General features: G+C 42.7%; 2 protein-coding genes across 4 annotated transcripts in view; one reads left to right on the top strand and one right to left on the bottom strand.

Annotated features, from left to right (window-relative positions):
• pnp4a (purine nucleoside phosphorylase 4a) overlaps positions 1-26,385 on the top strand; it is an 86,556-nt gene that overhangs the window by 13,118 nt on the left and 47,053 nt on the right. The gene's annotated exons all lie outside the window — the stretch shown is intronic.
• sox12 (SRY-box transcription factor 12) lies at positions 11,606-18,116 on the bottom strand. Of its 2 annotated transcripts, XM_027028408.3 has the most exons (3): positions 17,781-18,116; positions 16,433-17,532; positions 11,606-16,205 (listed from the first exon to the last, which is right to left on the bottom strand). In XM_027028408.3, the coding sequence occupies exons 2-3, from the start codon at positions 17,474-17,476 to the stop codon at positions 16,134-16,136; spliced, it is 1,116 nt and encodes a 371-aa protein (XP_026884209.2). In that variant the 5' UTR covers positions 17,477-17,532; positions 17,781-18,116; the 3' UTR covers positions 11,606-16,133. The 2 variants fall into 2 exon arrangements, with proteins under 2 accessions (XP_026884209.2, XP_081561173.1); XM_081705047.1 differs by having other exon boundaries at positions 11,606-17,532.

The raw sequence follows: 26,385 nt of genomic DNA, 5'->3' as shown, positions 1-26,385 counted from the left end.
GTAAGGATGTGTATTCCGGTTTAGGCCTGACATGGTAAGGATGTGTATTCCAGTTTAGGCCTGACATGGTAAGGATGTGTATTCCGGTTTAGGCCTGACATGGTAAGGATGTGTATTCCGGTTTAGGCCTGACATGGTAAGGATGTGTATTCCGGTTTAGGCCTGACATGGTAAGGATGTGTATTCCAGTTTAGGCCTGACATACTAAGGATGTGTTTTCTGGTTTAGACCTGACATGGTAAGGATGTGTATTCCTGTTTAGGCCTGACACGATAGCGGTGCGCATTCCAGTTTAGGCTTGACGTGGTAGCGGTGCGTATTCCGGATTAGGCCTGACATGCTAAGGATGTGTTTTCCGGTTTAGACCTGACATGGTAAGGATGTGTATGCCTGTTTAGGCCTGACATAATAGCGGTGCAAATTCCAGTTTAGGTCTGACATGGTAGCGGTACGTATTCCGGTTTAGGCCTGATATGCTAATGATGCGTATTCTGGTTTAGGCCTGACATGCTAAAGATGCATATTCTGGTTTAGGTCTGACATGGAGCATATTCTACTAACAGGCGGTTTTTAACCATGCCTTGCTGACTCCAAGGTACTGCAGAATAAGCATTCCTACGTGGTGCTGTTCAGTAATTGTGCCACCATAAAAATATATATCATACCAAAAAATACATGTCCATTAATCATAAAACTATGGCAATAGTCGTACAAAAAATAAGCAATCTGTTCCATACAAGTATCACGGTTTCCCCTCTGTGGTGCGGTTCCCGTTAAAGAACAAATAGATTAAAGAAGAAACAGAAGTTGCAAGTGAAATTGCATTTTAATTAGTATCATTTTGTGTTAACATATGACGTCCTCTGTGCAACTGTTTATGAGGGTCCTTGTCCCTTCACCACAGGAAGTGCACAAACATTGGCATTTTGGGTGAAATATCACTGACTCAAGGACATTTTCTTCATTAATATGCAAGGCAACATAGCTCCATTTTAATGAGGTTGCGTTTTATTGTCGTAGTTTTTAATCATTGCCTCAATACTAGGAAATTAACACGCATTGACCTTTGTACCTTAGTAAATTGTAGTCCCCATAGTTTAACATTATTTAATGAATGCTGCTGGGGTAATTTTCTTGAGGCCTATTAAATAAATTTCCATATCGAAGTTCCGCTTAACACTTCCAAATACTGTGTATATTGGATTAATGTAACTCTTCTTGTGGTATGCTGTGTAAATGTGTTCTACCACACAATATGTTAAATCCTTTATGAGCACAGATGTTCTATACCTGATCCTAAAACACTGTGCTGACTTTGTGACATCAGCTCCCTTTCAGAGCTTTTGCTGTTCTTTCTTCTTCTCACTGAAATAACCATTCCAGCCCTGGAGGACGCTGTTGTCATTAACACAGCTGAGGGGCATGCCATAATGTATTGAATAACTCTATCTCTCCCTCTCCCCTTCACACCCACTCTCCACTATCAGGAGAGTGCATATTTATAAAGCTTCGTCGAGCTCTTTTCTGACACTCGAGCGTGACTGTGAAAATGGATTACTGTGCAGATTTCAGCTGAGAATGGTTAAGAGAGTGCTACACTGATGCCGGCATTAAACAGCTTAGAAACATGGCCCAAATTCATCACTAGCACCTCAATCGATCCTCATTTTTCCCCCAGAGGCCTAAGCTAACCCTGGCTCCGCCCCCTCACCCCTGGTGTGTGTGTGTCATCTCAGCTTCCACAGGAGTTTCGTTTACCGGAGATGGGAATGTTGTGGTTGAAGAGCCCTGTCTCCAGAGGATGGTCCTCCGCTTGCAGGATTTAGGGTTTCATGGCCTTCACTACTCCCCGAAAGGATCGAAGGGAACTAATTAAAAGGAATTGGAAAATCTAGATCTATCTGTCGGGCCACTCCTGAATAGGATGTGATTAAAGCTTTCTAACCTAATCAGTCAATACCTTTTTAGTCGTTTGGGTTTTAAAGCAAGCGTTGAGATACACAAGCAAGTCTTGTATACTATTATTGGACCACATCTAAAAAAACTCCTCCATGTTCTCCCTTTCTAGACCTGTATGCTCAAGAAATAACATTACAGTTAGTTTGATTAATTTTTCTAAATTGGTGCAATTGATCATCTCAGCGCTTTGCACCAGATAGTAATGTCTTCAGCTAAGGAAGATGTGCTCTCATATGTAACTTTTTTTTGCATTGCGTTTAGCCTGCTTACCAGGGACCCCAGTCTCCCAGTGCTTGGAACAAACTGACCACTAATGTGAAACAAGGTGAGGGCTTTTTTTTAAACGGGAGCTTCTCTTGTTCATTACTTGCCATGACAGAACCTCTGACCCTCTCTGTGATGGATTAAAGGAGGATTTCAAGGGGAATGACTTGGCAACCATACCCGTCTACCTTAATTGCTGTCTTCTCCAATCTACAAGGGGGCACTGGCCAGAACCTGTGGTCCCATGTTTTAAATGATACAAGTCTGTTTGTCCTTTAAAATGCTCTAACCTTCATTGCCTGTATGTGTGTGTGAGCAAACAGCTGAAATTCAGATATAGGTAGCTCCATTAGATGTTACTCTCTCTCTCTCTCTCTCTCTCTATATATATATATATATATATATATATATATATATATATATTCAATCTGTATAGTATACACACTATACATTTATACATTTTAAATGCTAAACTTAGATTATCTCTGGTTATTCATTGTTTTATCTAACCTAGACTGTATCTGTATGTATACCACATGTATGCCTCCCACTGGGCTGCAGAGTTGGGGGGACACAGTAGTGTCATCAGTTATGCGGTTGGGATGCTTCTGGTTTTGCAGATAAATAAATAAGTCAGAGAGATTAAATGAGGAGTGGGCTTTTTGTTGAAAGCTCATTTCATGCTTGTGTGTGTGTGTGTGTGTGTGTGTGTGTGTGTGTGTGTGTGTGTGTGTGTGTGTGTGTGTGTGTGATGGCTAAACCACAGCCATTCTCTCATCTGTGTGAAAAGATGAGGGAATGGATGTGGTTTGGCCATCACACACACACACACACACACACACACACACACACACACACACACACACACACACACAGAGTTAATCTCCACCACAAACAAATAAACTGCTAGACAGGGGAGGGGACAGAGTATGTGAGTGACACTGATTAGATGGAATATCTTCCCTCTGAGGACTTCAGCAGTTTCTTTTCTAAGGCTTTGTTCCAGGAACTGTGTTATTAAATAGTGTTCTGCTAGTCCTTGGTATTTGCCAGTTTTCACATTTTAAAATGTATCATTGTTATTGTCACTGCAATGGCTAATAAACAAATAAACTCAGATAAAATCCCCACATACAATGTAATACTGATGGAATTCTTCAAAAACGCTGTAAATCTTAAAGTGGATGTAGTTGTAGATGTTCAAAGGTTTTAGCAGACTACGTGTATTTAAAATTAAAGCTCTCTGTGTGCATTTTTGGAGGAATGCTGTCATTTCCAGAGGACACTATTTGGCAAAGCGCAGTGTACAGGGTCAAACCCTGCAGTTCCATGGCCCAGAGGAAATAACGGCATTGAGAAGTGTCGAATAGGTCATGTGTTTTTTCAGTACAAAAGAAAGACCAGCAATAAACTACTGTAGCAGCCTCGCCCACAGCTCTCATCCAGCACAGAGCAAATTGTGCATGAAATTGGTTCAGAAAACACGAACTGGAACGATTCTATCTTCCATCCACTTTTTGCTGCATCTGCAAAAATAAAGGGGGAAAAAAAATGTGTGTTTAATTACACAGTATCAATGTGCCAGTGGTATGTCCAATCCCATTGGCTGAGAGTAACTCTGAGTAACGGTTTAGCTCTGTGATGGCAAATGAAAGGCGCATGGACCTGACCGTAAGATGACACAGTCCATGTGCTGGTGGGCAGATATTGGAGCAGCTTGTAGAGCCCACAAGGAGTCAGTGGGAGCATGGTAGTTTTGGAGTAAAGTGCTTCTTTGGACAGCATGATAGATGATGCAGCAGCAAAAAACACCTTTGAGACTTGTGATTTAGTGCAAATATTTACTAATTAGACCAGCAAGCCTGGTTGTCCTCCAGAGTCAGTGCAATGATCACTGAATACATTATGCAGACGTGCATGTGCCGAGTGATACGTCTGCCATTTACTATCCAAGAATGGCTATCCTTGTTTTAAGAGTGCATACTTTCACTGGCACCTTCTCCAGTGCACTTGACTACAAGCCTTATACTGTTAAAGAAGCCCATCAGCTTTTAAATGTGCTTATGATTAATAGGGGCCTTAATCCGGAGCTAGAATTGGAACACTCTTTATCTTGCTTTTACATTCTAACTAGGTCCCAAGTGCAAGGTTACGAAAATGTCACTTGCAGAGACGTGTGACACATGAGTGACATGTAGGTGACTGCCGCAGTTGAGGATGACATGAAGGATAATCCCTCATCTAAATGCATGTTTACATGCTATGGCCTGGTGCAGTGTCTAAGAGGCTTATGCTCCTGGAGACTTTTGGATCACACATTTGAGCTTTGTCACCTATCCGTGTTACTGACATAAAGCAGAGCAGCATTCAATTGGTATTCTTGGGATGTGCTTGGGTACATGAGAGATATGTTAGGATCACTGGCATTTGTTTTGAAAACACCATTTCTGAACACCATTAATAATCAACCTGGTTGTGATGCAATGTTTCCTGACTTGTGACTTTTTTGTGAATGGCTAGACTCTGCAAAAAATTTAAAAAGCCAAATAATCTATTAAACAGATTTCTGAATCTAAATTTGAGTCATCTAGCGGGACAGTCAAGTGAGACCAGAGTGCAGTGAGACCAGCATGTAGCGCAACAAGACTTCTCAAATACTGAGAACCAGTGAATGTGAACTGTTCAGTGTTGAAATTGCAGAGACCCCAAGGGATGTACATGGCTTTGAACCAAGTGACCTTGAACTCTCATATCTGAAATGACAGACTTTACCCAAAGAGCCTTGTTTATCTGACAGTTATCCATGAGATGTTTCAAGATGGATTGAGGTCAGAATTAATGTTCAGTATCCAAAATGCCTATCTGCGTCCAAAGGAAATCACATATTTCCACATTTATGGAATGAACGCTCTTGTTAGATTTTATATATATATTTAGGAGGCAGAATAAATAAATTGCTTCTAAGTCAAACATTTGTTGCGATCATTTTACAAATAATCATCTATGCTTACGGTGCTTGTGAAAGTCATGAAGGCTATAGTGGAGCTATGAAGCTTGTAGTTGTTAAAAGATTTAATATGTGGTTGATGTATCAAGGCTAATCTGCCTCTGCCACTAAACTTCTGCAGTCCCACTGAGAGACCAAAGAGAAGATGAAGTCTGGCTCAGGCAAGCATTGTATAATTTCTCATTCCGACACCCATTACATAAACCAAGAGTGTTCTGTCTCATTGTAGGCATTGCAGGAAGAGCTCAATTTTTTTCAGCTAAGTAGCCTCTTTAATAAGAACGAAGCTGCTGTTTTAACATTCACCCGAAAACTCCCACAGCCCATTTAGAGAAGCTTAAATTGGGCTTAGAGAGATTCAGGACCTGGGGTTTAGCCTAACCCTGTTGAGAAAAGGGCTAAAGCCAGCAGAGTACACAGGATTAGAGAGTCCATCGAGAGCTCTGGAGGACGTGCGGGAAAGCATAGGGTAGGTAGAATGGAGTAAGAGCTAAAGATAGGTGGTGCCCGGGTCCGTGATGTGCAGATTTACTGATGCTTCAATATGCTTTTCCAGAAGTGCAAGCAAAGAGTGCTGGCAGTGCTTCAGCATCTGATGCATGTCATGATGAGAGTGGAGGAAGACTTTGAGGATTCCAAGTGTCGTGAGCCTAAATCACACAAATGGTGCATTACAAAGAACAACAGCCTTAAAATGGGCGCTTATGTGCTTGCGAAGTTTGTGCAGATAAGCAGTGACCTACACGCCTCTCTGAGTCGTGTGTTCTGCAGCGCCTAACGACCCAGGTGGGGAGGATGTGTGTATGCATGTGGGTTGTGTGTGTCTGTCAGATCTGTCAGAATCCACACACACTCTGTGTCTGTTTTTCCGCTGGTGAGGTGTTTCGGGTGCTTGACAATTTGCCAAACTGCTTTTAAAACTCTTGCTCCTGGCTGGCTGAATTTACCTTGACGCTTCATCGAGTGTGTTTGTCAGAATGTCATATAAGATTATTTGCATGTCAGGGATTTGCTGAAGATAAATTCTGCTGCAGCACACACAGCAAATACTGTTGTAGGGTCCTGCTGTTCACATGATATAGCCTAAAGGAAAGAGCCACTGAATAAACAATTTCTTTGGAAACTGAAAAAATGATATTAAGGATGTAAGCCAAACTCTAGTCTCTGTGGTCTTGTTTTCATCTGCCCCCATTGCTGTGTACATCTGTGGTCTCACAGAGATAAGGATAATCAAATCACTATGGTCACTTTGGCTCTGCCCCACCACAAATGGTCAGTTGTTATTCAGGACTGTAAATCAACATTCTACTAGGTGAGTTCCTGTGGCTGTGATATCAAGTTGTCATATGTTGGAAGGTGCTGCTCATTTGTAGTCATCTTTGATTGGTCAAGACCTGGTAATCTTATGGTCATGGTTGCTATGCATTTGTGGTCACCTTTGATTGGTCAGTACCTGGTTGTCATAAGGTGGAAGGTGCTGCTCATATGTAGTCATCTTTGATTGGTCAATACCTGGTAGTCTTATGGTGATGGTTGCTCTGCATTTGTGGTCACCTTTGATTGGTCAGTACCTGGTTGTCATATGGTGAAAGGTGCTGCTCATATGTAGTCATCTTTGATTGGTCAGTACCTGGTTGTCATATGGTAGAAGGTGCTGCTCATATGTAGTCATCCTTGATTGGTCAGTACCTGGTTGTCATATGGTGGGAGGTGCTGCTCATTTGTGGGCATCTTTGATTGGTCAGTGGTGAGCTGAGAGAGGGGCTAGTGGAGCTCTTAGCAGAGCTGGGATAGAGCTGGTGGACTTCCTCGTTCTTGTTCTCCATTTCTCTCTCTCTCTCTCTCTCTCTCTCTCTCTCTCTCTCTCTCTCTCTCTCTCTCTCTCTCTGTCATTCTCTCTAGCAGGTAACATTGGTTAATATTACCAATGCTGTATTTGAAAATGTATTATTTTTCAACAATATCTATCTAATTGTAGTGTAACTAATTGGGTTAGATACTGCTAATAAACTCTGTGTTAATTGTAAATTCCCAAATACTAACTAACTAGAGTAAGCAAATGTTTAAGACCCAGGTATAGTTTTATTGATTGCCCAACACCAGCTCCCAATAAAGTATCCAGTATCTGCTGCACATGCTCATTAGTTAAAGCAATAAATTAGTTTGGCCGAATGGTAAACCTCTGACAAAGCAGGCTGTTTTAGCAATTAGAAACATTATAAAGTTGATTACACATATTCTTAACTGATAAAGGAGTTTGAAAGAGAGCAAGATCCTCCCAACATAAATGGTCATTATAATTTGGAGACAGATAAAAACTTATAAATGCGTTGTTGATCATTTTCTGAATGTCTCGAATGCTATTTGCAACACATATTTTGGTAAGTTTGATCATTTGTGTTATGTGTAATTGTATGCATGTTTTGTAGTGTATGTATGTTTATGTGCATGTGGTTGTGTGTAGGTGTGGGTGTGCCTGTGTGTGTATGTTTTTTGGTTGTCTGTGTGTGTGTATGTCTATTAGTCTAACAGCAGGGCTATGTCTGGAGAATGCCCTATGTATGAACAAGGTCAGATGAGGATCTAGGTCAGTGCTTGAAGCTGGTTGCCAGATTGATTGTGACCATGCTGTTGACACGAGGCACATGCAGACACACAGACTGAGAATGCTAATGTAAGAATAACAACTCTCTCATTCTAGTGTCAGGCTCTGAGATAGGTGTTATTTTCCTTTTTTCTTAAATTAAATTTCTCTTTGTCCCACCAAAACATACTCTTTAACACAAATTTATATTATGGGATTTTTTTTGGGTCATGTATGCATTTACTGAATCTGGTCAAAGGGTAATGCTACAGTAAGGATGTAAGTAATGTTTTATAAAGGGACTTTTATGTTTTATATAATATATTTATTGCCTTTATTACATGTGGTTGCACAAATTTTTCAGTACAGTGGGAACCCTTATCTGAAAATGTGCCCCAGTTCAGGTAATAGATATATAATGAAGTTTAAAGCTTCAAATGAGCAAGTGCATTTTCTTTTCAAAGACAAATAAAAAATATGATTTATATTGCACCAACACAATAATACACCCCTCCTCACATGTGTCCATACTCACATGTGCGCACACGCACACACACACACACACACACACACACACACACACACACACACACACACCCATAGCAGTTTACACATCATTGCTCTTACAGTTAGCTTGGCAAATAGGAAAGTGTCAAGGCTAAAATTGCCTCCCCAGGAAATGAAAACTGGTGCAGTTCATGACATTCTAAAAGGGGAAGTAGTTGTGACGTACATCTCGTGTGCCTCGCTGCCTCGTACGCAGACATTCAGTAGAGGTTTTCCTCAGAGAAGACAAATGGTAAACGCACCAGACACAGGAAGGATCATCTTTTACTTCATCTTCTTTGTAATAGAAATCAAAGGAAAAAAGAAGCAAGGCGCTCTCATCTTTCATTCTTCTTTTTCTTTTCTTTCTTTCTTTCTTTCTTTCTTTCTTTCTTTCTTTCTTTCTTTCTTTTATTTGCCTTCTCTCTTCTCTCTCTCATCCGATAACCGTCTCACCTCTGTTGCCTGGGTCGTTGTAGCTGTAATGCTAGCGGTACCACTGGTATCTTGCCAGCGCAGTGAGTGTGTGTGTGTGTGTGTGTGTGTGTGTGTGTGAGGGCCACACCTTCGCAGCGCTCAGAACCCCACATTACTGGCTCCTCTTGGCCCTCTGTGGGTCTCAGGTCTCCAAACTTCAGTCTGGAGATGGGCCTAGAGTGGACAGCCAATCCAAATCTGTGCATGTCCTCAAATGCATGTCCTGCTTCCCCTGAACAGCTCAAGAGGCCTTTGGCTCTGAGCATGGCTGCTTCTCCTCTCTCACTGGCTAAACAACATCCCTCGCATTTACCTTGTCAACATTGTTTTTTAGATTTACATTATAATTCTTTCAACCCATAAGACATTATGAGGTAGTGAAGGGGTAGTACTTGCTGAGGCAAAACATCCTGTTTTTCCTGTGGAGACACATATAGTCTTGTGGGGTCATGTGCCCCTCTGGCCTGCTAATCTTCGCCGTGTGTGAAAGCGCTGAGTCATTACCGTGGCTGGCTGAATCCCAGCAGCGCGTGGGGAGATCGGTGAGAAGGCAGAGCGAGCTGGAAGCCTGCCACTCCGCAAAGCGCCTTGTTGCATGACGACGCGAGCATGGCTCTCTGCCCTTACTCTCTGTCTCTGATCCACTCCCCTGTCGTCGGTCTCATCTCCCTGCTTGCTGGCTCCTGTCTGTCTGCATCTCTGGCTTTCTCTCTTGTCATGTTCTCATAAGTTCATAACCGAACCTTTTGCTTTTGTGCTGTGTACGTTTGCTCTTTTTTTTGCCATGTTCCCTCTCCTGATGCTTATGGCCTCTGTCTCACTTCATTCCTGGTTTCTGTACCTCCTCCAGGCTCTGCAATCCCTTCATCCTGTGCTTATCGCTGCATAATTGCGCAGCAATTAGCGCGCCTTAATTGATCCACGTATGGACGAAAGCGGACTGACGCAGCACTTTATCGCTTGGCTAGTTCCTCCCCCTCTGCCGCCTGAGTGGAAGAGCACTCAAGATAAATCTACAGGGTTGGGCTGCTCTATTTCACACACTGAATCGGTGGAAAGCAAAACTACCCGTCTATAGGCCTGTCCTGGGGTGCAAACTGGTCTTGGAGAATTATAGGCACCCAATTATTCAAAGTGTAAAATGGCTATCTGCTTAGCCAAGTGCCCAGCCAAATTCAATAAGCTGTTCCACCGATGAGGCTCTGCTTTCACTGGACACAGATATTTGCCGGCATTTATCACTGAAAGTGTGTGCTTGGACCAGTTTTCCGATATGAGGCAGCAGACATGGAAGCACAACGGATTGAGCGCCGAATCGACTCACTCAGCAGCCTGTTATAGCTGAAGTTATGTGAACCCTTGTGGAACAGGCTGTGTTGTAGTGTTTGAGAATACATGATACAACTGCTGCACTCTTTTTATTGGGGAATCACTATTCTGTGTGACCTCAGGTCTGGGTTACAGCACGCTGTTGGAAGGATACAATAAAAATCTGTGTGAAAGCTCCTACCCATAATCCTACTAATCCTCTCATATGCGATGTCACCCTACACCATAAGGCATCTTACTGCTGACAGGAAACAAATTAATGGGCACTTATCGGATATCCTGACATGCTAGCCTTACTGCATTTAATCCAACATATGACTTAAAAATATAGGCAAATGTAAACTATATGTGTATCGTGTAATCAGACAAATGTTTATGCACTTAATGCTGTATAATGTATCTTATGTTATGAAACTGGACACATAGTTCCAATTCTTCCATTTCAATCTGTCCTGTTTTACGGGAAAGCTTCTTGTAGCTGTCTTTAAGCATTTTCCTACGTAACAGCAGGCTATAAGATGCAAGCTCAGGTTTTCAGTCCAGATATTCGTAAACCTTTGGACCCCACACTCTGATGCTAGCAAAGCACATGGTACCACCTCTTTGGAAAAGAGAGGTGAAGTTGGAGTTGCTTCTTCTCTTTTCCCGGATGGAGGAGCATCTTCCCAAGAGCATCATCTCATTAAAATGGCAACCTACCACTTTAAGTACATAACTTTGAAACTAACTCTTGAAGAGGATATGTGCAGATATCCCAAGTGATGTAACATATCATTTGCAATCTAGCACTGGCCAATCAACCAAATCACTCTCATAGCTATAAATGAGAAGTCTGGTTTATGGAAGGCCAGTTGTATACTGTCCATCCAGTCTTCATGCAACCTTTGTAGCATTATGATTGAAATGTGCTTGAATTTGCGAAGGTATCAAAGTGTAATTGAGTTCCAACTTAGTTTTGTAGAAAACTGCCGAATGTTTTCCATTTTCAGTTGGCACGTGTGCCACATGGAGCCTAGCTGCTGAAATAGCTGTTGCTCTGTGTTAGGTTTGTAGAGGTGAAGTGTTGTTCGTATGTGGCCTGTGCATGTGTGAGGGTTGTCAGTGACTTGACTGCTGCAGCCTCATAAGCCTGTGCACTCCTACCACAAGAACATCTGCATCCTTTCTGAAACTCGACGTCACAGATGCAACAGGAGCAATCCACAGTACAAAACTGGTACACCCTACAATACACACTCATGTCACCCACATTAATCCAGCTCTAACTACAGTGCTTAGAACCAGAACTCAATAACTTAGATCATATGTAATACCAGCTGACATATTTCTACTGTATAATGTAGCATGGGTAAATATGTATACATGTAATTATAGTGTTTCCACCTACTCTGGCACTTTTAAATGTAAATGCACTTGCACAGAAACCCAAGAATGCCATGTGTGTGCTGAAGTAGCGAGTTTATTAATGAGTGCACCACTATAGTTACAGCTCTGTTCAAAATGAGAAACTGTAATGCTCAGATCTAGTCATTATGTACAGCAAAGTGCTTTCATTTCTGCCCGCATGCAGAACCCACCTTCAGACACATGGGAACGCAGTGTAGCTGACTACAAAAGCATATACGCGCACATACAAGAAGGCAAAGCTAATCATATGGAAAACTGGCCCACTAGGGTGAATGTTTTGTGCACAAAGTAAGATCTTTTTTCTTTTTTTATACACAACAAAGAAAGGAGGCATAGTGATATTTAAAAAAAAAACAACATATATCATGGTTTGTTATCTGCAGTGCTGAAGAAATCCTTACAGAGAAAGGAATGTGATCGTGATCGTAGGTCACTGCAGTAACATCAAAACTGTGTAAGCTGTTACAGAATGCTACAAACAGGACATTTTGGTGTGAGACTGATTTGAGTCTCACTTTTGTTTGTTTGTTTACATGCACAATGCATATATGTCCATGATTAGCTTGCCATGATTTCTATGCTGGTATACATTAGGCCTACAAAAGTGTCTACATTTATGATCAAGGAAATGAAAGTTGTCCTGACAGAAGTGGCTGTTTAAATGCTTTGACAGGAAAAGTTGACACTTGATTCACATGATTGGATAGTAAAGAAAGTCATGTAATATTGCAGGGTGTTGATCTGTTGAAAGAGCCTCTGTCAAGTACCCATAGGAAAATCCACAAGGCATGATGTGGTATTCCAAAAATAAATATGCTAGATTAAGCTGTTTGCAAGTGAACATATAGCCTGTCTTCACCCTGTTGTTTATATTCATGAAGACCATGGAGGCCATCTTGAATTAACTGTTATGTTCAAATTAAGTAGATTTTATAAACCTAAACATTTCAGAAGTAACACTGAAAGGTTATACATATCATAAACAAAGTGTGAGAATACTAAATGTGTACAAACTCTACAAAACTGATATTTTCTATTAACAATAATTTCTGGCAAACAAAATGGTAAAGGAAACCCATAAAACCAGTAAACAATGCATACTGTGATGTGAGGCAATACGGTTATACTGTACTGTTTTGTCTTGTTTGTTTTGTTTTGTTTTGGGGTTTTTTTGTTTGTTTTGTGATATCTAACATTGTGTCATATCCAAACAGTGTCATATCCACTTCAGACTGACCTGTGAGTTGAGAAATTGATTGAGGCTTTGAGAAGAACCTTATGTCAATGTACCTGTCAAGATTAGATTACCTAGTATCCTGAAACCTTGTGGAACACCACTTCAAATCAGCACAACAAGTCAGCACTGGAGTAAGTGAACTTCCAACAGTGAGTCCCACAAACCTGCCCATTAGGCTAAACTGAAAGAATACAGAGACCCTGAGGAGCAGACTGGCTCTGTGGCCTGTAAGGCGATCTCAGGCAAGCCTCGCGCAGTGGGGATCTGGTTGATTAACATGCTGTGATATGAAACGGTGCCGAATGCTTCATTTGGGCCAGGCTGATTAGAAGTGAGTCTGGCCTGTGTGAAGTCAGCTTTGTCCTTGTGTTTCAGTCTCCCAGAATGCTATTCATCAGGAGCCAGCCTTGAGTGGGAGGTGTGGACCAGATGGGTTTTTTTAACACTACTTCATTTATATACAGCTTTTTGCATTTATCACTTTGACACTAATTTGTCTACTGCCCATCTGTGAAGAGCCTCTCCCTTTCCTGCTACTCCTTCTAAGATATTGAATAAATAAACAACTGAGGCTATCAGAAACATTAAAAAATTATATATTAAATTAAAAAAAAAATAAAAATAAGTAATTGAATAAATAATCCAGAGATGCTGGTAGGTTACTACAAAGACCTCCCTTTTGAGAAACCCTCATTTTCACATTTTGCTGGTTGATGGTTAAATAAATGATTTATTTATCATTGAATGTGTGTCTGAAAGACTGCACCATGTCATTTGGAAATATTAAATCTTTCAAAACGTTCACCGGGCAAATTCATCTCTGTTTCTACTTGCAGCCATTTTGTGGGTGAATCAATGATTATGAACGTCCATATGCATCAAAACAGGGTCAATGTAGTTCCACAGTAAGCTCACATTAATAGTCCTGAGTCCATTTCAGTACTGCTGGTGTTGCTGGTGTTTGGTTCAATGTGTAGCCCATTACATGTGTGTTTGTGTGTGTGTGTGTGTGTGTGTGTGTGTGTGTGTGTATATATATATATATATATATATATATATATATATATATATATATATATAATGAGATTTTTATGAGGAACAGCTTGATTGACAGGTTTGTGAGTATCGTAATGCAGAGATAAAGCCATCTCCATCGGTTGAACTATGGAGTGATGGTGACACTCTTAGATATGCAGAATCTACACTGAATTAATCAGCCAAACACTTTCCCTGATATTTACAGCCAATGTCTCCTTTACACTCAGATACAAATCCCTTTTTAAGTCACATTTATGATCTTTTGGCAAGGAAAGTATGGCTCCTGTATCATAATGCCACTGAGCATTTAGCATTATGTCGAAACACTTTTGCATTTCTGCTTCATCCACCCACATGGACAAACACATGAAATGTGTCATGTAACTGTCAGTATCATAGACTCATTTGTTTCTAAAATTAGGGTGCTAGCATTATTACTAACATTTCAGAGCATTTCTGAGATGTCACGCCTAAATCTATTCTTACGTGAAAGTAAAGGCAAACTGTTCCTCTTCTACATAGTGGACAAAAAAAATATCTATATAGTCAGGATAATTGAAGGCCTCTGAATATGAGTTGGTTTTTTTTTCAAGCCCTTACTTTCTTGCCCTATCCTCAAATTAGCCTCTCCTCTCTCAATTTCCTTCATAGATACCTGAATTATTTGCAACAATATAACGTGTTACCATGGATGCATCACTAAATAGTCACACCAAACTGGTATTACTAAGACTAATAAAAATGTGGTGGAATTTAGAAAATGGTCACATGGTTCATAACTGTCTGAACTGGTCAGACAAAGGATTCTATCAGTGGTTTCCCACACGTAGTGAGTGCAGTAAGAAAGAAAACACTTCTGAGGGCCTCCGGGTCAACGTGAAACAAACCATTATGCAACCCAGAGTAAATGAGGTCACTGAAAATAAACACCCAGCAGAGCACTCCGAGTGGAGGCGTCCCCGACTCCTCTGGACAGCAGCAGCCGTACCACATACGGCTGCATCTTCAGCAACCATTGGAGGGTGGCTAGTTGTTTATGGAAGATCAGACTACGGGGTTTGTTGTGTCTCTACGACAGCTGATGGTGGGAAATAAACAGTGCTGCGTTTACCAGGTGCCAAAAACAAGAGCTTGGGTGATGGGCGAGAAGATGAGTCTGTTTTAGAAGCAGCAAGAAATCAGTGGCCTCGGTCACCTCAGCTGCCTCCAGACGGTTGCTCGGGGAGAGAGCAGCCACAAGAGAATAAGACACAAATGCACACACACACACACACACACACACACACACACACACACACATACACACACACACACACACACAGATCATCATGGATGAATTACCTCCAGGAGGCACTAGGACCTAAACAAACGATCCCTGAGTGAGTCAATGGGGCCAGCTGGCAGACACAGATTTCTCGCCCAGATCGGGGCAGCTGCAGCCAGACTGCAGACATGACATGCATTTTACAGAGCTGGAGCAGGAATAACCCCCCACTCTCTAACCCCACCCCCTCCCCACCCCCTCCCTGATGTCTGCGCACAAAGACCGCTGCCTGCATGGACAGATGCACAGCCCCCAGAAAAAACAGTCCCCATCCGCCCATGACATGACCCCCAAATCTCAGGACCCACCCCCCGCCATCCACTGCCTGAGGTCGGGCACATAAGGACACACACAGATAGTGCAGGGCTGTCGTTCAACTGTGCCTGCAGTCTTGCGGCATTAGCAGAGGTGATGAAAGTGCTGTTATCTAATTAAAGAGGAGGAGATCAATTCTGTGCCGGCCGCCTGTCACTTCGCCGCACTGATTCTGTCTGGCAGCTTTCTGACACTCCGCCATACTGTATGCCTGTCGAGTGCTGTAGAGTTTAATTAGCTTGAGACAGAATGATTCTCACTCAACTGAGCACTTCATCCTTACAGCGATTCAGAGCACAAATGCTGTCAGTACTGTAATACTAGATGACGAATCTGTAATATCTCTTGTGCAAATGGTTAGACCAAAAACAATTAATCTGAATCTGTGAACAATATCTTGGCGGAGCAGATCAGCAATACTCTTATGAGCAATCATGAAATTTGCAGTGGTATGTGTTTTATCAATACTGATACATGGCTGACACTGACGCTGCAGCATTTCAAATGTCCAGTGACATTAAGATTTTGTTTGTGAACTCTGGAATATTTCAGACTTGCTGTTTAAACTTTGTCTCACTAAGACTCACACCTTTTCTGCCTTTCGCTGGATGTCTGCTTCTTCTCTGAATGGGTCTCAAGCGTGTGACTATTGAATCCCACTTAAAGGTTTTGCAGAGCCCAATGCTGTTTTTTTCTGACTCAACATGATGTACCATGCCTGGAAAACAAAAGCAATAGCACTTACGGAATTGATAGAGAAACAAAACAATGGGAAAAGGAATTGTCCAGGGTCAGGGATGTCGACTTAGCATGTTCAAGACCACAGGGCTTCTCCTAGGCAAATATATCTGCCAAGCCAAAATCACAATGGCCTTGACCTCAGTAGGTAAACACCAGGTCAGAGATGCTGGGTACAAGTAAGTCCCCTGAAATCATTTCATTCACCTCTGGAGTGCAGTAGTCTGGAAAGTCAAAGTGTGATCCTGAGTGGGTATGGAATGCTTCGAGGTCCTTATCCAGAGTGGAGCAGTCCATAGGCGTGCTGTCAAAGTTTGTGTTCGATATGATATGCAGGATTTCCTCGTCCAGTTCTTCATCCGAAGATGCCGATGAGACGAAGGAGGAGCTGGTGGAGGAGGGTGTGGCAGATCTCCCAGAGTTAGATCCTCGTGGCTGAGATGCCCTGGCCTCCGTAGGTGCTGGAGGCCCAGCTGCAGAGGGGACACTCTGGAGACTGCTGGGCTGGGAGTTGGGCACTTTGACTCTGAGTTGAGAAATAGGTTTCTGGTCCTTGGAGGGAATGGTACCTTGCTGGTGGAGGACAACAAGACTCATCTGGTTCTGATCATCTTGCAGGGTATCTGGACTTGCCCGGCGTACATCCACAGTGTCGTCGTCACTTACACTCTCACTGCAGCTCTTGTGTTTATTGCCATTGAAATTCACTTTGTGTTTGGTGGAGTTGGGTTTGACTCTGAGCCCTTTGCTGGTGAAGCAGGTGGATCGACCTGACTGAGACTTACTGCCTTTCATTGGGAGCTTTTCCCCAACTTTCACGGGTGTGGGGCACTTGCTCTTCTTCCTGGGGCGATATTTATAGTCCGGATAATCAGCCATGTGTTTCAGACGCAGTCGTTCTGCTTCCTTGATGAAGGGGATCTTCTCATAATCTGGGAGAAGTTTCCAACGCTTTCCAAGGCGTTTGGAGATCTCTGCATTGTGCATATCAGGCCACTGTTCCATAATCTTTCTTCTCTCAATTTGTGACCAGACCATGAATGCATTCATGGGTCTCTTGATGTGCCCAGTGGGAGTTTTGCACCAGTTGGGGTCTTTGTTGGATGGGATGTGGCCAAATGCCTCATCAGCATCCTCGCTTCCCGGCCCCACGAACACTTCTTGGGTTGCCTCTCTGTCCATGGCTGTAGATGGGTTTTGCTGAACCATGATGCAAGAGCAAGCTCTATTTGGAAGGGACTCTAAAGTCATCCATGACTAGACACTGCTAGATGCATTAAAGTCTCTTAACAATGCCTGCTTCTTTCCTAAAACAAGAGGAAGGCAAGTTTTAGGTTTCCTCTAGAAACCAGTTCCATTGTTTAATGTAGGCTGTTCAAAGAAAGTCTTTTCTGCATACATAAATCCATCCAGTGCACCATGCTTGCCTAATCTATGAAGCACTTTTTTCTTCATGTAAGTAAATGAACAGGAATAATATATCTAAAATATAGCTAAAACGTAAGACATAACATGATATGCCACATGTATGCTACACGTGAGATGTAGTACTTACAGTAAATAAGCCTTGGCTGGTGTGTTCCTTTTTCTGCTAATGTGCAGTACTACTCCGGCTGCTGGTCTCCCCAGGCAGACATGCACTGCACTGTAGCAGTTGTGACAGAAGCCAGTGAAAAAAAGGCTATGCTCCAATGTCTGTGTGCAGTTCCATCAAGCCTGTCCCGGGCAGAATGTATGCAGACTCTCACTTTCTCTCTCTCTGTGTCTGTCTCTCTTTCCCTCTATCTCTCTGTCTCTCTCTTTGTCCCTTCCTCTCTCTCTCACTCTCTATCCCTGTTTGCTGTCTCTCCTCCCCATTCCCCCTGTCTGCTGCTCTATAAACCCACACTGTAAACAGCTCAACCTTACCAGACACAGACTCCTCCCCTCCCACCCACCACTCTGAGCCATGGAGTGTGTGTGTGTGTGTGTGTGTGTGTGTGTGTGTGTGTGTGTGTGCGAAAGAGACAGAGAGAGAGAGAGAGAGAGAGAGAGAGAGAGAGAGAGAGAGAGAGAGAGAAGGGAGGAAGGGGGAGCGAAAGTTTCCATGCAGTGAGGCACAACACGGTAGTGGCTGGAAAGAGAGAGAGAGAGAGAGAGAGAGAGAGAGAGAGAGAGAGAGAGAGAGAGAGAGAGAGAGAGAGAGAGAGAGAGAGAGAGAGAGAGAGAGAGAGAGATGGTAAATGAGGAGGAAGTAACATTAAAGGCTACAAACTGACAGTTAAACCAAAACCCCTTAAGTTAGATCATACTTACATTTTGTCATATTCAGAATGATTTGTTTGTGTGTATGTGTGTATGTGTGTGTGCGTGCATATGCATGTGTGTGTGTGTGTGTGTGTGTGTGTGTGTGTGTGTGTGTGTGTGTGTGTAACTGAGTTTTAAATGTCTTAATACAGATTGTAACATATATAGACATTTACACTGGGAAACAGCACTGCACATTAGACAGGTAATTCATCTAAAACTAAAACTGGACCGTCTATAGTTTTTCAACATCTAGAACCCAGTATATTAACACAAACTTAAGAGTTTACACTTATTTATCATTGCTTTACTTGCATCCCATTTTGTGAATGATTTAGCTTGTTCAAACATTTCAGAGTGTCTCACAAATTTTATTTAAAATTCAGTTTTAAAGTCAGCAGCTATCTTACAATAACACAGTAAAAGGAGATTGGTGATAGCACCAGGGATTTGGAACTCAGTAGTCCATAATATTTTTTAAATAGAGCCATAATTTTTACATAGAGCCATAATAGAGCCAAAAAGAATGCTTAATTCTGTACATGACAAATTCAGATGTGTTTTCCCCAGAATTCTTAAATATAACATAAAAACTCATTAGCACTTCAGCTGAAACTGAGAGGATGGATGGATGGATGGATGGATGGATGGATGGATGGATGGATGGATGGATGGATGGATGAACTGATTCTTAAATATGCAAATTCAGTAGACTGATGATTTTTAAACATGGACAGTAGGCACTCGTTGTTTTTCGAGTTCATTGCACGTGGGGTTTACTTGTTGGTTTTAAATGGGGAATATAACTGAAGCAGCATGAACAGCTCACTGCTCTCACCCAGAGAAGCTCTGGAAGCAAGCGCCCCGTGTCCTGGGATGACACCACCAGCAGCCATCATTAAGATTCCCAGCAAATGAATCGGAATGAACCGTCATTATCCAAATAGACAGAACCATTAATGCCCCGGTGAAATACATCAGCCAGTTTATACTGACAGCACCATAGCATCAAAATGCTGTCGAATCGTTACATGGTGAAATGCTCCAAAACAGTTCATTAAACCACACTGTCACTGAAGTGTCAATAATGGTAATATACATTTAGCAGTCAATAAGGGCCGGCTACCAGCACATATATACTGAGGTGCAAGCTTGCATTTTCAGGGACCCACATTTTCATTTTGTGGGCAACTGTCCAAAATCTTTTCCATTCAGTCAATTATGTACATCCATAAGGCCGTGCATTAGATGACTCATATATCTTTGATGTATGTAGTCAGGGTGACGAGTCCTGTAGCTGCGATGTATGTGGCCAGGTCTTGACATTCTTGTAATCATTTTGGTCTCGGCTGATTCTCCGATTCATTGGAAAAAGGGGCAAAAAGCAAGAAAGAAATGATAACGAACAGTGCACCGAGCTTTCAGTGTGTAGCTCTCGTTGAAGCACATAATGACCACTGAGGCCTGTTAACGCCTCCCTCAGTCCATCTCATAATGATTCACATCACATGGTGGATGTCAAACATATTCCCGTTGACAAAAAAAAACAACAACAACAAAAACTGATATTAGCATGACAAAGTGGGGGGATGGAGGAGCAGACAAAATAAAAACACCCTAGTTATTACCCAGCGACCTAGATCAGGTCCTGGCACAAGCCCCAGGCAGACGCAGACACGTCCTCTAACTCTGGTGCGACTTGGAGAGGGGGGGATGTGGCCTGAACCTCTGGAGCTTCCCGGGAGTCTGTGCTGCCGTCTAGCTGATAAGAACGGAGGGGGGCTGAGCCTCCATCTCGCCTCCTCACCTTCTCCTCCTCATGGCTGAGAGCGGGAGCGGCTCACACGTGCATCGTCTTTTGGGGATTAGCGACCAGTGAGAGGAGGAGACTTGCCTGGGGTCTGTGTGGGATCTGCTCATACAGTCAAACACAGAAACCAGCTTAAATCGTGCCAGGCAGGGAGAGGATGTTTGCCAACATCATAGAATATGTTAGCCTAAAAAACACTTCACAGCACTGCCATTATATAAGGAAATTTTGCAATTATGCAATTTAAAACCACCAGACACTGTAAAAGCATGCCATTTTATTATTCTATTAATAAAGAAGCTTTTGTATTGTAGAATACTATCATATGGACATAATTTGCCAGTACTGCTATGTATTATTGTTGTATTATGTCAGATCGTAATATTAATCCAGTCTTTTTTTATTCTGATTTAAATACCTGTGTGTGTGTGTGTGTGTGTGTGTGTGTGTGTGTGTGTGAGTATATATATATATATATATATATATATATATATATATATATATATATATATATATATATATATATATATATATATATATATATATATATATATATATCGTGACAAGCTGTACCTCAAGATTGCCATAGGCAGATCCTATCCTGTTTAAACTAATTATACAATTGTCCCTAAAAAATGAACACTAAATCCACTGGTCAGACGCTTCTGTGCTCTTAAGAATGGCCTCTTTGAAAGCCCAGTTTATGACATCACAACATGAGTTCTGGCCCCACAGGGCCCCTAATCCCCCCCGCCCCTTCACTTCTGAGTAGGAGTCCAGAGTGGAGGCTTGTTCTGACCGTGCCCCTTTTCAGCTGTGCTCGGCTGTAAGGACGCTGTGTGCACATATACACTCTGCTGCATGCTGGAGGTGGAAAACAGAAGATGATGGAAAACTACACTAGACTCTTCTAGGTTGATGCTGTTGAACTCTTACAGGACAAAATATGACTGTATTTTGAAAGTTTCTTTCACATTATATACCCAGATCTTGGGTTAATATGGAGGGTTTTAAAAGTCTTTCAGTTCTTTCTCTTAAATATCACGTCAGGTTATCAGTACTACTGGGTTTCTAGTTGGTTATTAGCCACGTGTTTCACTGCTGCCCTTGTAAATCTGCCCATATGAATCATATTGTAAGAGCAGGCTTGTCAGAAAGATGTCAGGTCATGAACAGTTTATTTTAGACAGGACCCTGAATCAGAGTCAAATTGTTTAGATGGGAGTAAGTCGTTGCTTTTCCCCAAAGGTCAGGGGTCAGTCTGTGGCTTGCTGGGGGGTTATGGTCTGTGTGTGTGTGTGTGTGTGTGTGTGTGTGTGTGTGTGTGTCTGTGTGTGTGTGTGTGTGTGTGTGTGTGTGTGTGTGTGTGTGTGTGTGTGTGTGTGTGTGTGTGTGTGTGTGTGTGTCTGTGTGTGTGTGGTTTGTTAGAGGGCTTCTCTGATGCACTTCTAGACAGCTGAAAGATTTAAAGACAGTGACCTTTGCCCCCTGTTGGGCAGCAGACAAGAGCAGGAGAAATGAACGTGAACTCTCGTCTCCCAGACGACAACCTTTGACCCCTAAAGACCGTTCTCCATCCATCGTCACCCATCCATTCCTGAGGGCAGGCGTGTAGGCTGAGGTAAGGTTTAGGGACAGATGAAAGACATGGATGTTCCGCTCAGCCACAGAGCCTCAAATATGACTTTTACAGAGCCAAACTTGCTCTTGCAGATTTAGGTGAACACTGGTGTACTGTACAAACAACTTTAGACTGAAGTTCAATTGCCCTACATCTGTAGCACTGTAGCATTAAGATTGTTAGGCTTGGCAGTGTGATGTACTGTAAACCATAACTATAATGAATGCCTTTGTAATTGCCTGTTCTGTGTTGTCTCCACAACAAAAATCTAAATTCCATGTCAACGGTCTCGACCATGAACCTTAATGAGTACTTAAAAACTGACTGTGTAGCTGGGTGGCACATGGTCGTTAAAAGCATTGGCCTGTGCCAGTGGTAAACAAACATGGCTTCAACTGGCCATTCAGTGGCTTGTTCTAGTCAGCCCGTGTAGATCCTGGCATGGCTGCTGCTCTCTCCAGCTGTTCTGAGATCAGCTATGTGCCAGTCGTGCCCCTCCTGTCCAATGACCGGGATAGGGATTACATGGGTCAGACATATTCCTGGGGTCAGCATCTAAGTGGAATGGTAAAATTGTGCAATGACAGGAGAGGGGCTTAAGAGGTTGTGTCTGAGCACTTCAGACTCGCAGCCTCCTCCTGTGAACTGAAGGCCAAATTGTCACAAGCTTCTTGCTCTTTCTTTATTCATGAGAGATGGGCTTCTTATTAACCACACTTCCCCAAACCCACACCCTGCCCCACTTGGACACTACTTACAGTAGACAACAATTTATGACCATGCATGTATATGCATATGTAAAATGTAATAGGCGTTTGAGACCGTAGTGCTGTGCATATGGGTGCCTTTTAGGTTTGGGGACCTTTTCTACTGTGATTACACCTCCCCTAGATGTCTCTCTTCTAGCCCAACATCCTCCCAGTTCGTCTCACCTTGGTCAGTTTTGACAGTTGGCTTCAGTGAACAACAGTGAGGAGAATGTAGGTTGACAGCAGGGTGAGAGGGATATAAATATGCATCGGGGCTGCTAACCAGTCACAGGCAGGCCACGCTGTTGAAATGGGTGGGGAAAAGTGCAGGCCACGCCTCCTTTACAAAACACTCCCCCAGTCGGTCGTAATAAATGTAAAGGCCCAAGCATTTACATTATCCTGTCCAGTCCAGCCTGTAAAGACAAGGGCCCCTGACATCCAAATTCATCACCAACCCCCTTTCTTCCAAGGCAGTCATTTAAAGCATACACTATCCCCCACCCTCCTCATACATGTGATTTAAAGTGCACAACAGATTCCAAGGATACTCATGAGGGTGCGATTCAAATGACTAGTGTAACAGTTATGTTTATCTGAACAACATACTGAGTACAAAAATATGTTTACTGTGTATAACCATAGCCACTTCACTGTGAACCTTGAGAAGAGTCCCCCCAAGTACCTTGGCTATCATATTCTACAGAAATTAAAGGAAGGCAAAATGTTATTTATAAAGTTTTAATCTGCAGGGGCTGTGTTTTGTCTAGAAACATCTATATCTTCAGTGGTATTAACAGCTTGTCTTATGAGCCACTTTCTTACTGAAGCTTGTGAGAAGGCCCTTGTTTAGCTGTGATCGAAGCTGCATTAATTCAACTCTCCCTCATCCTCTCCCTTAATGGAGTCTTCATCATCATTTGCATCACTGCTACAGTAAAAAGCAAGGACTGAACAAGGCCATATCTCTTTCCAAGCCCTGGTTATCTTTCTTCCTGAGACCTGTGAAAAGACAGAGAAGCTGATTACTGATGTCTCTAAATTCAGTCAGCAGAGCAGACAGAATCTAGAGATTCACACCCAGAAAATGAGACGGATGCTTATTTAGCATTGGGCAAGAAAAGCTACAGGGCCAACCTTTGCAAAGCATTTCAAATCTGACATGAAATGAACTCAATGTTACTTCAAGGAAGGAATCAAATGAGATCTGAAAATATACTAAAAGAAACCAGCATTTCCACTGCAATATTTTATGCTTAATCAGTTTATCCCAGCTAATAATTAAATGAATCCAACAACAACAGTCTCGTTCTCTCCCTTTCTTTCTCTTTCTCCTCATTTCTCTCCCCCTTTCTTTCTCTGAACTCTATCTTTGTCTCTATCTTTTTTCTTACCCCCTTCCTTTCTTCTCTCTCTCTCTCTCTCTCTCTCTCTCTCTCTCTCTATCTCTCCCTCTTTCTCTCTGCGAGTGATCGGGATGCTTTGGCGTGCACATCAGCATCGCGTTGACACGCTTTGCTCTTCCCTTTGCTGCTTGCATGTCGGCAGCCTCCGGCGTGGCAGATCGCAGCTTCGGTGCCTCTGCTTTCTCCTGACTCTGTACACTCTGAAGATTGTGGATCGCGATCCTGTGCCAATTACTGCCTGCCTGTGGGTCAGCCTGAGCCCCATGCTTTCACAGTAGTTTGATCGGATCCCCATTCACCCGTCTGCCCTGTGGGACCTGTCGCTTCTGCATCCCCCCTCCGCGGTACTCTTGAACCACCTCCCCACCTCTGCCCCTGACCCCCATGAGCTGTGCTGAGCAGTTCCCATTTCCCCCTGCACCAAAGTCCTGTGATCAGCGTCTGCTTGTGGGAATGTGGTGACTGCTCGCTAGAGGAACCGCTCATTCGTTAACAAGACTCAGATCCTGCTGCTGGCTATGAACGCATAAGGAGATGCCAGTCAAAAGTCTGAACCGGAGATGTGGGAAACTATACGTTTGGCTAGGTTTTGCTATCTGGGAATTGGAGAAGAGCAAGAGAACAGCAGAGGGATCTGTTGAAGAAAGGCACTTGTCACTGATGTGTTCAAGGGCAGATGTCAATGTGTTTTGGGATATAAAGGTTTTAATTGTTTCATAACAATTGTCATGCACAACAGTTATGTTTGCTCTGACATGACCATTTACTGTGGGCATAACTGTCACAGCCACAATGCCCCAACACAAAAGCTTAAAAATGTAGAGTCAAAAAATGTGAATTGACCATTGTATCATTATTATTGTATTGTAGTATTCCTGTGAATACAGCTCTTCAGATATTTGCATTCAGTGTCTCAGTGGTTTTAAGTCCTCAATCCATATTCTGTACATTTGTGCAAAATCAATATCACTGCTTTATTGATTTCCAAGATGAGCTTTTATGGGCAACCACTGTGTCCCCTCATCCATGCTCTGGTGTTACTAGATATTACACAGCGCACAAGTCATCACACACTCAAGTTACACACAGCCCTCTGAGTCAGTGGGGCTTCTGACATCTTCTGCATTTAATGTCTTGCTGCATTGGTGTATGTCTATCAAAAGAGAGCCAGCACCAAGTTCCAAGGGGCTACAGTGCTTGGAGAATCATTTGCATTGTGTTTGCTCAAAGCCTTTTGATCTCATTGTGCTTTCTCCAAGCAAGCTAAGCCATTCAGGAGACAACTCAAAGGGTACTCGGTCACTTCAGGGTACAGCATCTTCAAACAGGCCTTTCTGTTCAATTCTGCCATTAGAAGTGCACTAGGCAGGGCGTAATGTTCAGTTTAAGATGCAGCCCATTCCTCTTTCATGTCCCCATTTCCTCCTGTGTGTTATTAGCTCCTCTTCAGGTGCCATTCTCTCTCCACGCCACGCTGCTCCGCTGCCAGATCTGCGCGTTAAAACCCGACGCAAGGAGCTGGCCTTGACAGCCCCGATGCGAAAATCACACCCACTCCCATCAGACGCCATTACATGGGAAAATGACAGTCTCCGGGGGAAAAGAGATGCAATTTACTGCCATTTAAATGCAAGACACAGGCTCAGTGCTAGGGCTTCGCTTGGTCTGACTTTGCTGAGGAGAGCCATAGATTAGTCTCTGACCGACAGCACTATCTTACTGACCTAACAGAGGGCAGAGGTAGATAATGATAATGACTACTGACTGATGTGTGTATAGAAGAGAGGGAGAGAAAGGAAGGGATAGAGAGAGACAGCGAGAGAGAGAGAGAGAGAGAGAGAGAGAGAGAGAGAGAGAGAGAGAGAGAGAGAGAGAGGAAGTGGGATGGTGTGCATCACCTCAGCTGAACTCTCTCAGTCAGACAAACCAGATAGTCTGGAATGTAACACGGGCAGCAAACTTCATGCTTTATCTCAATGATTACAGATTGAATATATTGATTTTCACATTAATTCAATTGCTTAAAAATTCTACATTGAGTGAGGGGTTCATCAGAGCAATTTAATACAGGTGTTTTTTAACAGACTTGCACTATAAGTTATAAACTGTACGGGTGAAGGAGCATGTAATTTGCAATTCTGTAACTCTGAAGTAGCCATCTCAGAAATTATAATTAACCAGGTTGATGACAAAGTGGTCAGTTTTGGGAACCAAGAAACTCTCTGGTATAAAGAAAGAGTCATGCACTGAGCATTCATGCACCGAAAGTACCATTTTATTTCTATAGC

This window comes from Electrophorus electricus, chromosome 22 (genome assembly GCF_041902795.1).
Source record: "Electrophorus electricus isolate QZ-2024a chromosome 22, ASM4190279v1, whole genome shotgun sequence".
Taxonomy (NCBI): Eukaryota; Metazoa; Chordata; class Actinopteri; order Gymnotiformes; family Gymnotidae; genus Electrophorus; species Electrophorus electricus.
Note: the sequence above shows the minus strand (reverse complement) of the source record. Positions and strands in the feature narration are given on the sequence as shown.